This window comes from Ailuropoda melanoleuca, chromosome X (genome assembly GCF_002007445.2).
Source record: "Ailuropoda melanoleuca isolate Jingjing chromosome X, ASM200744v2, whole genome shotgun sequence".
Lineage (NCBI taxonomy): Eukaryota > Metazoa > Chordata > Mammalia > Carnivora > Ursidae > Ailuropoda > Ailuropoda melanoleuca.
In genome coordinates, this window is record NC_048238.1 from 15,344,236 (window position 1) to 15,361,938 (window position 17,703).

Sequence of the window (17,703 nt, forward strand, 5' to 3'; positions counted from 1 at the left end):
AGAACCATGAGTCTTTAGGTGGTAGAAAGTATTGCTGAAAGGATATGAAGTCCCACCTCCCCATTTAAATGCTCTTTGCCAGCTTCCAGCCTTGACTAGACAATTCACAAAGAAGCCAGCTTTTAGTTGGATCCCGTTAATTGTTAGAAAATCCTGTTACAAAGAGACATATTTCAACGGAGTCTAAGAAAGGGCATTACCTCAGCCCCAATTGCCAGTTATTTCCCGTAATCAGAACACTTTTCTTAGATGATTATGGCTTTATATGGCATTATCTTTTTTAGCAGCTGCAAAAGACAAAATTTAATGCTGATCATATCTGACCTTGGGTGAATGAATGTGGCAATAGAACTCAGATTAGTAATTAATAACAAGGGAGACATAAAACAGAATTGCAGTCAAGACATTTAATTTTTTTAAATTCTGAGTGGGGATTAAAGGTCATTATTGAATTGTTGAATAGAACATATTTCCTATGAGAAAATATTTTAATAATTTAAAATGCTAGTAATACTTTTACATAGCTAAATTTCTTACATACTTAAAAATATAATAGTTTTTAAAAATTGAGATCTTCCTGAGGATGATTCTTCTAGAAAATTGGCAGAAATTCGTAAGGCAGAGAGGTCACAGTTAATTGTAAACTGTTGTTTTCCTGATTTCACTGATTTAGCTTATTAGTTCGGTGTTGTATAGATAAAGCTTCATATTTTCTTGAACTATGGTGTAGCCAAGGATTTCAGTTCTTAGGGAAACTTCCGTAAGATGGGCTTTATGTAGTCTTTGTCTTGTTCCATTGCCCTGTTGAATAAAAGAAGGCTTTAAATGGGGCATTTAAAAATCTGAATCCTAATAAATGTAGAGAAAGAGTTAGAAAATCATTCTTTTTTTTTTTTTTAAAGATTTTATTTATTTGACAGAGATAGAGACAGCCAGCGAGAGAGGGAACACAAGCAGGGGGAGTGGGAGAGGAAGAAGCAGGCTCCCAGCGGAGGAGCCTGATGTGGGGCTCGATCCCATAACACCGGGATCACGCCCTGAGCCGAAGGCAGACGCTTAACCGCTGTGCCACCCAGGAGCCCCAGAAAATCATTCTTTTGCAACTACTGTCAAAAGAATTTATTTGGGCAAAAACTATCCATGGATGTTTTGGAGAACAGAATATATACAGAGTCCTAAAGCATGTTCCTACAAATTGTTTATTAATCTTAAAGAGGAAGCAAATATGTCTACAGTAGAGAATTTTAGGTAGACACTATGGGGCGACCTGATCGGGTAGAGGCCTGCGGCGTGGGTGGTGAAAGAATTCATCCAAAGCAGAACAAAGGAGACAGAGGTTTATTGGATACACGAAAAGGGGGCAGCGGGCAGGGCAGCAGAGGAGGGACTGTCTGCCAAGAGGTAGTGATGAGGGGTTGTAGTTAAGGGGGGGACGGTGAGGAGATATGGGAACATATGGAATTTTACTTTTTTGGTACCCGTGCCTGGTTATAGGTAACCCATTGGTCAGCTAGGGCCTATGGTTATTTCGAAGTGGGTTGCCTAATGAGCCAGTTTGCATTCATCCTGGTGGTTGCTTGTGGGCCCTTTTAACCTTACTCAGGTTCCCATTGCTCAAGCCCTCTGCCCAAAAGTGGCCTCTACAGACACCACCTTAACCAAATAATCTAAGTTCATGTCAGCAACGAGACAAATGAACATCGTGTGCATCCTGATATAACACACTTGAGAAAGACACACTATTTGTCCCTGCCAAAGTATGTAGCCTGAATCAAATCACGGGGAAGTAGCTGATAGACCCAAATTGAGGGATATTTTAAATAATTAGCCTGTACTCTTCAAAAATTTCAGTGTCGATAAAGAGAAAGAAAGGCTAAAGAATTGTTCTAGAATAAAGGGGACTGAAGAAATGATGTTGTTATGTGTGGAGAGAGAGAGTAGGAGAACGCATATGTGACAAAATATTAACGACTGTACTATCCTTACCTTTCCCCATATGTCTGAAAATGTTTCAGAATAAAAAGGTAAGAATATCCCAGCTCTGTACAACCTGGGCTCTGTTCGCCACGTCTGCGGTGGCTGCAGCCTAGGGTTCTGCCCTTTGGGAGGGCCATTTATTAGCTCTTCCTTGTTTCTGCCTTCTTCCACCTTCCCCAGCCACCACAGACCCTGTGTACCACCTGCTGACATCAGCTTGAGCGGCTTCACTGTACCCATGAACAACCGCACATGCGCTGGGGTCTCAGTTCCTTGACCTCCTAAGCCCCAGCATCCCCTTATTCACTCTACTTGAGCTACTCACTCCCATTTCCTGGCCCCTGTGGCCACTTGGATCAGCTCTGGCTCTGCAGTCTTTATGATTATTATCCCATTTTCTGATCTCTTGATCTTCATTGAAACCTCTGGACCTTAGCCTCTTCCCATGTGTGTCTGTCTCCCAGCCCCCTCTTGTCTTCCCTTTCTTCCCCATCCATCTCTCCCCATCTTCTATTGGCTATCACTGGAGCCAGTTAACAGATCATACACAGTAATCATACTTCAGTCAATTTAAAAGAGAAGTAATGGGTGAAGTGTTTAATGTTCCTAGACCACTTGCTAGCAAACTTTGCTACAATACCTTGATGGGAAAGCCAAGGGTATTAGTGACTTGACTTGGATTTTTCTACAGGGATGATTCAGATTTTTTTTTTAATAGCCTTTAGAATTTGTCCTCTTTGTCCAGAAGCTTCTGATTTGGGTGTTCACAGGTACATGTCCTGTTTTGTCCTTTGCATTATTACTTTCAGCTTTGCTATGTGCAATAATAGGTAGGCTGCTGCTATGGCCTTAAAAAAAAATAGAAGGATAAATTAGAGTATTTTATAACTGGAGAGAATCTTAAAGATCACACAATTCCAACTTTACATTGTTCACATGAGATACTGAGGACCAGAGAGGTTAAACAATCTGCCCAAGGTTACACGGTTGGCATCTGGTTGAGTCAGAATCAAAATGGAAGTCTCTAGATTACAAATTCAGAACTTATTTTTATTATCCCATATGGATGGGTTGCTGGGTGGGTGAGTAGATGAGTAAATAAAAAGTCAAAGAAATGACCTCTAATTCTTGCCGCACTCTGACTAGAACACCAGAGGTTTCCAAGAATGATCCAACTATGATTTCTTTCGTCATTTAGGGAAAGTGATAGTTTTGTTTAAGAGGCCTGTCAGTGTTTGGAGTCTGGGCCTCGTACTTTACTTTCACTTACCTCTTGTTTAAGAAAAATGCTTTGCAGGGGCGCCTGGGTGGCTCAGACAGTTAAGCTTCTGACTCTTGGTTTAGGCTCAGATCATGATCTCAGGGTTGTGAGATCAAGCCCCACATTGGGCTCCACACTCAACACGGAGTCTACTTGAGATTCTCTCCCTTTTTCTTTGCCCCTCCCTCTGCTCTCTCTCTCTCTCTCTCTCAAATAAATAAATAAATAAAATCTTAAAAAGAAAAATGCTTTCCAGGGACAAGCATGCTGTGTTGCGTGCTTGCTGTACAGGGCTGCCACAGTTTGTGGATGAGCGAGCCTCCTGGGTTCTTGTCTTGCTTGCTGCCCAAGAAGCAGACTTTGTGACCATCTCATGTCCACTGGGCATGTGCTTTGAGCTGTTTTTCCAGTGAAGTTGGAAGTATCACTGTGACAGTCACACACTGTAGCAGATGGCAGATACAGAATAGCTGTAAACAAAAATAGCAAGGAAAACTGTGGTCCCGGAGCTGAGCCAGACTATTCTCATCATGCTTTGAAGAGCTAAGGTAATAGAAGTTTCTCCCCCTTGTTTAAAGCTTTTTGCTACTAGACGGTTCATACTCCTTCCAGTTCATTTGAATTCATTTTAATGAATTCTATCACACTTGTGCCTCTCTTTCTTCCTGACTGGATGTCAGGCCCCTTAAAGTTACATGAAATATTTGTTCATCCTGATGCCTCCTCAGGAGGCCTCTGCTGGCAGAATTTTAAAAGCAGAGAGTCTTTAAATGCCTTATTGTTCTGAATATAAGCTTCTAGTTTAAAGAACTGTCAAATAAACTCCTATTTAAAAAACAAACCAAACCTAAGACTCCACCTGTCAGCATGAAGAGAAACACAAGACAGAAGGTCTTAACTAAAGAGCAATTTCATTCATTCAACAAACACTTACGGAGCATCTACTCTGTTCTAGGGACTGTTCCAGACCCAGGGGGTATAGCAGCTAACTCAAGGGACTAAAATCCCAGCCCTTACAGAGATTACATCTTAGTGGAAGGAGACAGGTAATGACAAAGGAGTAAAATACATGCTCTATCAGATAGCGTTAAGTGCTGTGGTGAGGAAGTGAGATAGGCAGCGGGGGCCAGGGGACCATTTTGAAAAGGGTGGTCGGAAATGGCCTCGCTGAGAAGGTGGCATTTGAGCCAAGACTATGGTCTCTAAGGGAGAGCCCTATGGATCCGGGCTGGCACGGTTCTTCTTGCTCCTCGCTCTTGGGTTCTGAGATGGGGTGTGTTTGTCTACAGTAGTTTGTGAAATTTTTAATAAACTGTTACGTATAATTAGGAATCTGGGGGGGTGGGCACTAGAAGTTGTTAGCTGGGAGAGAATTATCTGTTATTCCCCCCTTACTTTTTAAAAAATGCATCTACTGTTTATTGAGTGCTTCCTATGTGCCAGGCAATGTGCTAAGCATTTTATATTGATCAATTAATTGACATTATGAATACCTGTATTGACACATAACTAATACATTATTATACATTGCTAATACACCGTTATTATAACAGCCCTAGACAATATTTGTTCGTTTGTTCAACAAATATCCACGGCCAGGCCTTACCCCAGGTGCTGGGGTTATGGCAGTGAACAAAATAAAGCCCCTATTTTCATTTAGCTCAGCTAATAGGGGGAGGTAGACAATAAACACATAAACATACGACTATATAGAATGGCAGGTGGTAAAACGTGCTATGGAGAACAACAGAACAGGTGAGAAGCATGGGGAACATGAAGTAGGGTAGGTGTGCGAGGGAGGACATACTGTTCTACATACGGTCTCATTTTTTAATGGCTGATTCCAAACGCCACACTGGGTTGTACAGCATAAGGGTAATAAGCCCAGTTTCTGGAATTACAGAGATCCGGATTTGACTCCGTATTCTCCAGAATACAAGTTATTTCTGAGCCTCAGTCTCCTTATGTGTAAAATAAGGATAATGACCCTTCATAGGATTGTTGGGAGGATTAAATCGAATCGAATTAAGTCATGCACGTGAAGCACTAAGCACAGTGCCTGGCACAAAACAAATGCTCTGAATTTATTATTTGCCTTCTTCACTGACCTCCTCCATGAATATTGAATTTCTAAATACCATGGTAATGACTGCCACCATAGAAAAGAAGCCATTCAAAAACAAACACCAAGAAAAAACACAAACCCACACAAAAAACACCCCAGCTTGGCAATACAGAATCCACCTGTGCTGCGTACAGGAAATTGGCCAGGTAACTTGTTAAGCCTATGCTGTTGCTTCCTTCTAGAAACAAAAATAGAAGGCCCTTGGGACACATATGGCAATAGCTTTTATTTTTTATTTTTTATTTTTTTCTGCATGGAATTAATGTGACAGGGACGACAAGCCCTGTTACGTGATGAAGCAGCAGGACCAGAAGTGGATCTGAGCTGTCCAACAAGTTCAGAACTGGACGACACAGATCTTCAACTCTACAGGCAGGGTTGGGGGTTATGGAGCCAGCAACCCCTCGGGTAGGGTCTATCCTATCTGGGCTCTACCCTTTGCCGTTTTGCAGGTTTCTGCTCCAGAGGAGAGCCCTCAGCTGGCTAGAGCAGCCCTGCGGTGTGTGTGTGGGGGGGGCGGGGTTCTTAGGAATCAGGTGAGGTTTTAGAGGTCTGTTGTGGGTACACTCAACCCTGCCCTGCTGGTCTCCTTCCCTGTGCCAGAGAGGTGCTGGGGGAACTGTAGCCCAAAGGAGCAATAGCAGGATGTGGATCAAAGTCCATTTTGTCAGCTGCTGCCTAAGTAGTCAAAATCCAGATGTGGGATTCTGCTAAGGGCCTGAGCTGGAGTGTCCAGGAAGCTGGACCCTCGAGGCCTAACCTGAGCCTGCTCTTCCCACCCGATGAGACTGGCTCATCAGGCAGGGTCTAGTCAGGGGGCAGAAACCAGAGAGGGATGTGACGAGAGAAGTGAAGGGAAAGAGCTGTTCACTGGGTATCAAACTGTTTCTAGGTAACAGAAAGGTCTCTGAAGGAGCTCTAAGGCATACAGAGATATGACAGTTCCCATCTCTAGGGCTGAGAGAACAAAGGGGAGAGATTGGAGTTATTAAAATCTAGAAACTTGGAGGAGGGTTCCTGCAGAACTGAAAGTAGACCTTTGACAATGGGGGTGCCCAGCTGGTGCTGGTGTCTCTGAGGGGCAGCCCTGAGGTTGGTTGTGCAAGCGCGGAGGAACTGCAGACTGGATCCAGTTGCCACTACAAGGAGAACCTGGTGGGGGGGTGGAAGCCATTGCTAGGCGACACCAAGAGGGACAGGAAGCAGACAGGAAGGAGTGCGTCTCTCATCCCTCCTCCAGCCTCACCATCTGCCTTTACTGCCCCCCTTGGCAGAGCCAAGCAGGTAGCCCCCGGCTGATCACAAGGTGGCCTGCAGAGCCCCAGTCTCAGCATGCAAGCGGATTAGAGAAGTGTGGGGTGCTGGCTGACACGTGATAGCTTAGTAAGTCACTCCGGAGAGGAATGCAAGGGCCAACAGGCACAGGGGTAGGGCATGGCTCAGCTTCCTGCCTTTGGAGCAGAAGAGGAAAGGCAAGAGCCAGGGAACTGAGCCTGGCGGTCCGCCTGCCACACCTACTAGCGAAATATAGCCCGTGAAAGTACTGCGTGCTTATCAAATAAAATAGCAACTCCTCCCTGGGGAGTGGGGTGGGATCCTGGCAAGGGACTGGACTGAAGCAAGGCAGAGAGAGGACAGGGGGCTTCGATCACCTATTTCCCCTCGTGGGGGAGGAGTAGAAGTGGTAGTAAATGTACCGTGTGTAGCTTAGTGCCGGGCACAGAGTAGGCATTCCGTAAACGGTGGCTCTTGTTATTCAAAGGAAGGAAGGGGACACATAGATTAGGGAAAGAAGTAACTGGCTATAGTGGAGAGAGCCCAGAGTTTGGGACTCAGAAGACCTGAGACCATACTAGATAAGTGACTTGGAGCAAGATACTTGCCTCTGTGAACCTTTCAGGTTTCCTTATGTGTAATATAGAGATGATACTTGTGGGGGCTAAATCTCTTCTAGCAGGCCCTTAGCGTATGGTAACTGTTTTGCCCCATTATTAATTATAGAAATAGTAAGCGTGAGTATTTCTTATCGGTGGTGCAAACCCTAAGTAGAAGAAACTTTAGTGGTCATTTATTCCACTGCATCACTCAGCAGATGAAGAAACTGAGACACAGCAGACGGTCAGTAGCTCTACGGGGGTTACGAGCCTGGGCTACGGCTCAGTGAGACCTGGCTTCCACTCCGCGCTGTGCATTTCCACTTACTGGCTAAGTGAGGCTAAGTGACCTTACGTAGTCTGTCTCAGCTTCTGGGTGTGGTGAGGACTTCGGAGGTGAATCCACCGCCTGGCCCTCAGTAAGTGCTTCGTAAATAGTAAATAGCCCAGGGGCAATTCCTTTGCGCTTGAGGAACAGAGAGCCCCTGAGGTGAGGGCTGGCTGGTCAGGACAGTGACAATGACAGTCCCATAGAACAGACCTTGCCGGTGAGTCTGGGCTCTCGGTAATGATATGGTGAGAACACTTGAGATTTTGAGCCTCCTAATCATTTGCTTTATGACATTGAACAAGTCGTTCTTATTTCTTCTCCCTGTGGTGTTCCCCTATAAAGACCGTGATGCTTGACCTTATGTCTATTTCCTGGGGTCTTCTGGAAGCTGAATAATGAAATGAGTGTCTCTGGAACCAGAGTGTCTTGGAGAAACTCATAAATAAATACCCTCAGATGACGAGTATATCTAGTGTACCACAGCAGTATTAAGCCAGGGATATTGGGACTGGAGGCTAGAATCCTGCTTTTAGAATTCAAATTGTTCTTGTTATAGTCAACTCTTAATTTTTATGTGCTAACTGGGAAAAATTATAGCATGAATAAAAGAAGCCAGCTGGTGTTGATTGCTCTTCGCTCTGAAACTTGAGGAAGGCATAAGAGACTATATTTTAAATCTCATTATCTCTCACCTGATCGCTTTCTTCAAAGCCATGAAGCTACAGGATGATTCAAAGACTCAGAGCCCCAGAAGAGAGTCAGTGTGCTGAATAATCCACGAACAAGAGGATGCTTGTCACTGTAGTAGCTGTTTGTTTAGCCATTTATTAACCAGGCGTGGGGATAAACGCTTCACCTGTACTAGCTCATTCCATCCTTATTGTAATGCTATGAAGGAGGGAGGTGTGTTCATTTATCCCTCTGTCTTTTATCAGTTGAATCTCAGGTACAGAAGCTGGAGTGAATCATACTTTTTAATTCATTGTGCGTTGTCATCACTGGTCTATGCAAGACCCTTTCTTATGTTAGGTAATTAATTTGCTTGTTTTTTTACCCACATACGCTATACGCATTCACCCGCCCCCATAAATAACTAATCTGTTTAGTGTCTTTTCCTTTGTATATATTCTAATGAAATGTATATTTTGGTTTTGTGTATATGTGTTTTTAATTTATATAAAATGATATCATGTTATATTTCACTGTCTCTAAAACTGTTCTCACTGAAGCACTGTATTTTTAAGCCCCATCCATGTTGCTATGGGTTTATTTAATCTATTGCTTCCAGTTGTGTACCCACCACGGTTATACATTCTCCTTCCCAGCAATGGCCAGCCAGGCTGCATTGGTGTCAAACTCCCTACTGCCACGAGCAAAGAAACAGTGTAGATCCATACATCTTCCCTTATGGGCTGTGTGAGGATTGTTTTGGGGTATATAGTGAGGAATGGAATTGCTACTTCATAGGGCATAGAGTATGAATATGCCTGAGTAGTGCCGGAGGTAGGTGCTGTTCTTTTCTCCATTTTACAGGGGAGGAAACTGAGGCTTTGAGAGTTTTAATAACTTACCAGAGTCACACAGACAGTACCTAGCATAGCTGGGATTCAAATTCAGACCTTCTTGCCCCCAAAACTCTACTCTCCTGATAGAGAGTACATGCAAGCAGGAGGGCGGGGGAAGGGGCACAGGGAGAGGGAGAGAGAATCCCAAGCAGACTCCTTGCTGAGGGCGGAGCCTGACTGGGGGCTCCATCCCATGACCCTGAGATCATGACCTGAGCCAAAATCAAGAGCCCGACACAACCAACTGAGCCACCCAGGCACCCTCCAGAAACCCTACTGTTAATGGCAATGCCGTCATTATTCTCTGAGTATTTGAGACTTGAGGACATTTTACAAAAACATAAAGGTAAATCTCATTGTAGTGTGTATTTTCTTAGAACCTAGGAATCCAGTTGGACTGATTTTTTTCTGAAGCACCTATTTCCCTATCCCATAGCTGCATAGTAACTGGTTTCCTCTAGTTTTCATATCCCACGGGTCTGCAGCGCTGAAAGCTGCATTGATCATCCAGAACTGGTACCGAGGTTACAGTGCTCGGCTGAAGGCCAGACAACGCTATGCCCTCACCATCTTCCAGTCCATCGAATATGCTGATGAACAAGGCCAATTGCAGGTCTGTTTTGCCGGCTCATCTCCTCTTTTGGTAAAATGCTTCTCTTGACCCCTCATAAGTGAGAAAAAGAAAGTTTGGGTCCATTTTAAGCTGACGAACCTTGGCGAAAGCTTTAATAGAGGGTGACATTGTCTCGGAAGTAGCTGTGGAGAGAGAGAGTAGGATTTGGGAAGAGGATGGTATTTTTCGTTTCTGAAGTTTATATTTTGAAGAGGGCTGCCAGATGTCTAGTTAACTAATAAAAAACAGCCTTATTCTGTTCTTGGGCATATGTCCCAGGAGGAAGTAAAGTTGTTACTTCATGAAGGAAAAAATATTTTAAGGAGTTAAAAAATGAAAGAATTTCCTGAGAACAAACCCGTGAGAGTTCTAGAAGAAAATATAGATGGGCAAGGAAGGCCTTTTTCAAGCTTGCAAAAATGATATATAAATCCAGCTTTAATGCTTCTTGGTAGAAAAAAAAAAGTTCTTTTTAACCATAAAGGGAAGGGAGGGTATATGCCCACCTGCTGAGGAGCACTGGAGGGAGGAGGGAGGAGGGAGGCAGGTAGAGGTGGGACCTGGCAGCACCTACAGCAGCTGGGAGAGCGTGCCAACAGTATTGGCCACAGTGGCTGTTTGGAGATCATTCACTGACTAATGTATTTTTGTTTTGTCCAGCTATCCAAGTTCTTTTCCTTCATGTTGGAAAACTATACACATATACACGAGAAAGACCCAGGTAAGTCAACTGTTTAGCCTTTTGAAAAGCAGTCATTAAATATTGAATCGTGCTGGTCAAGGGATGTAAACTCTGAAGATAGGAGGACACTAAGCAATTAAAAAGATGCCCACCTGTCTTGTCTTTGTGACACCAAACCACTGCTGAAATCAGTTTAAGTGGCTTTTTTCTCTGATTGCTGTTGACTAAATTTGACTGTTTAGTTTTGTCATTTTCACAAAGCTGAATTAGATTTCATTCAATGTTAATTTATTGAACACCTTCTCTGACCCGCAATCTGTTGATGTGCGATAGCAGCTTTAGTAAGGAGGATCTTATTTTTTATCCACAGAACTTTCATGCCAGGAGATCAAAATATCTTGAGTATCTCATGAAACAAATCTGGGGGGAAATGGTGGATTGAACACGGTTCTCTGTTTTCTGCAGAGCTAGCTGTCTATCTCTCTGTCTATCATTTATGTAGTTGTTCTGAAACGACTAAGTAAATGATCTCAGAGACAGGCAATGCAGGTATGGTTCAAAATGATTTTAAAATTATAGTTCTTCCCGAGGCATGTGTTTCTCTGCAAAATCAAGATGACTGTTGTTATCTTCAAGGTAGATGCTAGACTGAAAAGCTTATTTTCCTTTAATTCAGGCCGACCATGTTTTGTTCTAATTAAAAGTGTATGGCATCTTAGAGCTTCTTAGAAGTCATCCAGCGAGCCCCTTTCACAGTGGCAAAAGAATGGTGCTTTAATGGTGTGCTTTGAGCTGAGCGCATATGTATGAAGCTAATTAAAGCATTTAATGATCTGTAGAAGCTTTCTAAATGGTGGAATAGCCAAACCTGAGGAGCGGGGAGTGGGAGGAAGTGGGTATTTTGCCATTTTCTTTCTTTTAGTTAATTGCAATTTGAAGATAGTCGTTTGTGCTTCATGTTCTTTGGCAAAATATTTCTGAGAGGAAATATAGTTATGATGAAATGAAGCAGCGCTGTTTTTGCTAATGACCTAATATTTCGATCCGGGCTGTCCATCAGAATCACTTACGGAGATTCATAGCCACAGATGGCTGGGCTCCAGCCCGGAGATGTTTACTCAGGATCTGTATTTTTAAAAATCTGCATGTCAAAAAATTCTGTAGGTAATTTAAAAATATTAAAACATTTTATCGGAGAAGGGGATGTGGTTTAATCTTCTTACATAAACTTTTCTTGAAGTAGAACATACATCAAAGCACACAAATTGTCAGTACAGGACTCAATAAGCACGCCCTCCTAACCCGCACCCAGAGTGAGAAAGAAAACCCTGTCACAACCACCGAAGCCTCTCTCCTGTCCCCCCGCAGTCACCTCCCAACTCCCCCGTGATGGCTTTCCTGACTTCTACGTCCTAGACTGGTTTTGCTTGTTTTTGAACTTCACTATATAAATGAAAGCTCGCAGTGCGGAGTCTGTCTTTTACTCAACGGTGAGAGTCATCCATGTTGTTGCAATTCGGTCATTCTTACTGCTGAATGATGTTCCATTTTACGAATTTACCGAAACGTATCCATTCTATTGTTCGTGGACATTTGGGTTGTTTTCAGTTTGAGTAATTTGAATGATACGGCTATGCACATTCTTGTACATATCCTTTTTGGTGAACATGTATATCATTTTCTTTTGCCATAGTCTCATTTCCGGTTATCTATTGCTACATAACAAATCACCCCCAAATTTAGTGGCTTAAAAACAACAGCCATTTTATTGCTCGTGATTCTGTGGATCAGGCATTTGAACTGGAGTCAGTGGGGATAGCTTGACTTCGTTCCACGTGGTGTCAGTTGGGCTCACTCAACCTCACTGGGCTGGGTAGGGAGGTCTAGATGGTTTTACTCACCTGTCTGGGGCTTTGGTGTTGCCTATGAGCTTAGATACCTTAATTCTCCTCATGCAGCCTCTCTGTCTAGCAGGATATTCCGACTTCTTTACATCCCAAGACAAAAAAGGCAGAAGCTACAAGGCCTCTTAAGGCCTATTCTCTGGAACTCACACAAAATCGGTTCTGCCATATTCTGTTGGTCAAAGCAAGTCACAAGGGCAGCCACAGATTCACAGGGATTAGGAAAGCTCCACCCCTCGTAGGGAGGAGCAGCAGTGTTATATTGTAAAGGGATGTGGATACAAAGGGGCATGGTTCACTGGGGACCATTATTACAAAGATGTACTACGACCCCGGTGTGGGAGTTTTGGGTTACAGGGCATGCGTGTGTTCAGCTTTATTAGATACTGACAAACCGTCTTACAAAATTGTTGTACCAAGTTATACTATCACCAGTCAATGAGATTTCCAGTGTTCTCTATCCTCTTCAATACTTGGAGTTGTCAGTCCTTTTCATTTTAGCCATTCTGCCCGTTATGTAGTAGTATTGGATTTCTGCTTTAATTTGTATTTCCCTGGTGAGCAGTGAAATTGGTCACCTTTTTGTCTATGTAGTGGCCATTTGAACATCCTGTTTGGTGAAGTGCCTATTCAGGTCTCTTGCCATCCTTTTATTGGGTTAGCTGCTTTTTTCTTACCAATTTTTTTTTAAAGATTTTATTTATTTATTAGAGAGAGAGACAGCCAGCGAGAGAGGGAACACAAGCAGGGGGAGTTGGAGAGGAAGAAGCAGGCTCACAGTAGAGGAGCCTGATGTGGGGCTCGATCCCATAACGCCGGAATCACGCCCTGAGCCGAAGGCAGACGCTTAGCCACTGTGCCACCCAGGCGCCCCTCTTACCAATTTTTAAGAGTGCTCTAAATAATTCTATATATGAGAATATGAATCTTTGTTAGATAAGCGTATTGTAAATATCTTCTCCTAGTCTTGGGCTTTTATCTCCCTAGTCTTTAAATGCTGCCTTTTGATGATAGCAGACGTTCTTGATTTTAATATAGTGCAATTTTTTTCCCCTTTATGATTAGTACTTTCTACATCTTGTTTGAGAAATCTTTGCCTGATATGGATGTGTGTGTGTGTGTACATGCACAAAAATAAATACAGGAGAAACCTATAGAACAAATCAGAAACTAATGACCTTGTTTACCTACAGGGGATGAGTGGATAGGTGGTAACAGAGGAGAAAGAAAGGATGGGAGAATGGAGTTCGGTAGAGGGCTGAGGGGAGAATAACACTCTGCTGAATGTACCTTTTTGTAGTTTTGACTCTTAGAACCATGATAATGTTTTACATCCATAAAAAAATTATTACAAACAGGAGAAGAATGTGTGTGTATTTCCAAAATAGAATACACATAGTGACAAATGAAGTTAACTGTATTACAAATAACAGAATCACCTGATGGAGTTGGAGAAGAAACAAACTAACCTAAGTAACATTGGAAAATAGGGTTTTAACTATAATGAGCCTTGATGATGCTTCATTTATATTGTATCCTGTGTGAGGTTCACTGAGCTTCTGTGATATCTAGGTTGATATTTTCCATCAGGTATAGGAAGTTTTTACCCATTAATTATTTAAAATATCTTTCACATCTAAATATCTTTTTCTTTGTGAATCCCTGCTTTTAAACTTAGAAGGCCTTGAAATATTTAAAATGTGGATCGCTATGCCTGGATTTCTAGATTTTTTTATGGTTTAACTTTTTAAAATTTTAACACTTCATAAATTTGGGATTTTTTATATTAAACCAAAAAAAAAAAAAAAGGAAGTCTTTATGCCTCATGGTTGAAAACAATTAAAAAGCACAGCTAAAAAGAAAATGTCCAAATAGTTAACCAGTTTTCCCCACAATGTTTATTTGATAATGTATCTTTTTACCATGGTTTGTAGTGCCTCCTTCATCATGTATTCATTTAAAAATGTATATTAGGGCATATTTCTAGGCTTCTTTCTCTTATACATCTCTCTATTATAGAGTACTAGAATCTTACTGATTTGATTATTGTGTGTAACAGAAAAATTAATTTACAGATGACTTCTGTAGGTTGATTTCATTTAAAAAATGTTTTCCAGCTTTATTGAAATATAGTTGACATTTAACGTTGCAGAAGTTTAAGGTATGCACTGCAGTGATTTCATATATGTATATATTATGAAATGATTACCACAAGGTTAGTTAACACATCCATCACCTCACAGTTACAAGTCCTTGTGTGTGGTGAGCACTTTAAAAATGTACTTTCTTAGCAACTTTCAAGCATACAGTAAGAGTAGTGTGAACTAGGATCACCGTGCTGTACATTACTGTAGGTTGCTTTCTAATGGCCTTCTTTGGTGGGAAGGCTCCATACAACCTCCACCTAGGCCTCTTTGGCAGAAGTGCCATGACCCCGAAGCAGGGTATATTTAGGGACCAGAAGATCACTTAACATTTCCAGATATCAGTGCCGGACTAATGGTTTTAACTCTGAGGCACAAGGTTAGTCGAGACTTCCTGGGTGTTCCATAGGTGGAAGGTGACCTGGAAGCTGTTCGTTTCTGTGTCCTACTACTTAGTTGCTCAAACCAGTTCATAGGACTTGATGGGGAGACTCCACACATCCACCCTATAAGGTAGAAAGCCAAAGCTGCTGTACGTAGCAATAGGTTTCAACAGAGACTGGTGGAAGTGGGGAGTGGGGTGGAGCATGTGCGAGTGCTGTTTTGACTATTCTTTCTGCTTCCCACATCAGCCAAAGTGTCCTATGAGACCCAGGTATTTTATATTTTTTTTGTGGTTATGGTCAGTAGGTCATTTTCCCCATGATATCTCCCTAGCGATTATTGGTAGTATTTAACAAGCCTTTGATTTATATCTATTTGTATTGTGCTACTATTGAACAATAGCATGAATGAACTTATTATTATTATTGCTAATATTTATTAAATGTTTGCCATGTGCATGTCTTTTAAGTGCTTTAAATATTTCATTTAGTCTTCATGACAAACCACCGAGATTAGTATTATTATCATCCCCTTTTGTTGGATGAGAATATTGGGGCTTAGAAGGTGACCTCCCAAAGTTATTTGTCTCAGCAGTAATAAAGCTGTAATTCAAACCTCTGTAGTATTGAATTCTCCTATCAGTTTTCTGGGAGTTTCACAATTGATTTTCTTGAGTATGGATATTTAATCTCACTGGCCACAAGTAACTTTATTTTTGCATCTTTCTATTCGGTTGTCAGTGCTTTGTGTTTTGTTGCATTGGCTAGAACTACAGAACAATGTGAAAACCAAGCAGTGAAACTAGGCATCCTGTTTTGTTAATGCTTTAATGGAAAAACAATTCTTGTTGACTTACATTTTTAAAATTCTTTTAAGGAGGTAGGCTTTCATTCCTAGTTCTCTGAGTTTTTAAATAATCAGGAGCAGGTGTTGAACTTTATGAAATGCCATTTTGCCATTTATTGAGTTTATTATATGGACACTCATAGTTTGAATCCAGATTCATAACTGAGAAATGAAATAACTATGAAACGCAGTTCAATCGGTGTTTTTCTTTTCCCAGCCATATCTGGAGCTTGTTTTCAAAGTGGCATGTGGGTGGTAGAGGCAGAAAGTATGTGTGTGCGTGTTTTTTTTGTTTTTTGTTTTTTTAATTATGGGCTTTAACATTTTTCCTGTCCAGATTTTGAGTTTGTACTGGGTAAAAGAAAAGATTATATGTGGGGGTAGTTTTGAGATATTTTCTTTAGAACTTGTAAAGGTATCATTTGGTTATAATTCAAGATTTCATTATATTTAATTAGTTTAAATTCGTGTTGACAGAATTGTAAATCAAATAGGTAAAGATTCATTCAAATTACATGTTGCACAAATCTTTACATATCGTTGGAATTCATTAAATTATTCTTATTAGTTATAATAGTTACAGCCCACACTACTTGCATTTGAATTGGTACAGCTTTTGATTGCTTTCATACATGACCCACAGTAGCTACCCATATTAGGAAGAGAATCTATGTTATTTTTTTTTTAATGTGGCTAAAAGTCAGCAAAAGGATTATGATTTGATGTTTACTGATATTTCATAATGAGTAGCTTTGACTAAGAAATGGCTTAGGGAAATGGTGCTTTTTTGTATATTTATCACGGAACTTACAAGAAATGAAGGTCAACAAACATACGGAAAGAAAAGCCAGGCTAAGCTTTTTTTGTTTGTTTTAAAGAAGAAAAACACTATTTTAATTTTGTTCTTAAAAAAACAGGTCTGCATTTTAATGACTGGAACTGACGGAATTGACTTCATGTGTGAGCTGATGAGAAAAAGAGAGCAGACAGAGCATGGGTGAAAGCGGTGATTGGGAAAAGAAAATCATGTCATGCTTGTACCTCACACAGTTGGGATTACTCAATAAGTCAGTTATAAGATGATATAGTGAGACCGGTGGGGTTGTTTTTGTCTTTCTTTGTTGTTGTTGTTTTCCCGAGAGGAGCCCAACATTTCAGTGTAGAGAGTCAGGAAGATATATCTCTAAGAACGGAATGGTATGATCATTAAGACAGTTAAGTAGAGTATTTAGGCTTTACTGCTTGCACAATGGAATCTGAGATAAAATTTACCGAGCTGCTCTGCATTTCTAGTTTTCAAACATAAAATGGAATAATTAAGTGATTCTCAAATCTCAAACCAAATCCAAATGAGAAAAATACACTGCGCTGGACCACACTGAAGGCACACGTTATTATTCTTAAATTTAACTTCTTATAAAACATCATCAACCACCACCAAAGAAGTGTTGGGTGGGTACACAAGAATTTAGAAAGCATTTTTAAATTACCAAATATTGTGACTTATTTTAGAAAGCTTTTTTTCAAGTTTAGTTCTTAACAGTAATCTCTCAGCATAACTGGATCATGAAAAAAAAAATTCTATCTAACATCTGCTAACGTCGCGCTTTCCAAACATGTCTACTCTAAATATTCAAAAAGATAGGAACTGCTTGCAGAAAACTTCTGATTCCCATTGGCTTGGTAGCAATTCACTGTTAATGAGTTGAAGAATACATCACCATCCTCTGTATCCGTTGTTAAAGAAATAATACTGTGTAATAAACAACCACAATAGCTCATGGCATGTAATAAACATTCCTTTTTGCCCACAAGTCTACAGGTTATCTAAGTGCTTCTGCTGATCTTGGCAGGCTTGATTTGGCAGTTTTTCTCAGGTCTTGGCGAGAGTTCACTCATGTATTTGGAGGTGTGCTGACTAATGGCTGATCCATGGCCTTGGCTGGGTAACTCAGTTTTGTTCCCCATAGTCTTGGAGCTTTTATTAGACTAGTCTG

General features: G+C 41.3%; 1 protein-coding gene across 15 annotated transcripts in view; it reads left to right on the forward strand.

Annotated features, from left to right (window-relative positions):
* PPEF1 (protein phosphatase with EF-hand domain 1) overlaps window positions 1-17,703 on the forward strand; it is a 124,628-nt gene that overhangs the window by 39,599 nt on the left and 67,326 nt on the right. For 8 of the 15 annotated variants that reach the window (XM_034649699.1, XM_019809821.2, XM_034649698.1 and 5 more), the window contains 2 exons: window positions 9,595-9,746; window positions 10,407-10,467. The exons of 1 other annotated variant lie outside the window; for it this stretch is intronic. In XM_034649699.1, the coding sequence (XP_034505590.1) occupies window positions 9,595-9,746; window positions 10,407-10,467 (213 nt within the window). Of the gene's footprint in view, window positions 1-5,634; window positions 9,747-10,406; window positions 10,468-16,623; window positions 16,713-16,779; window positions 17,653-17,703 lie in introns of those variants that run through there. 6 more of the 15 variants (XM_034649711.1, XM_034649708.1, XM_034649707.1 and 3 more) reach the window with 6 other exon arrangements.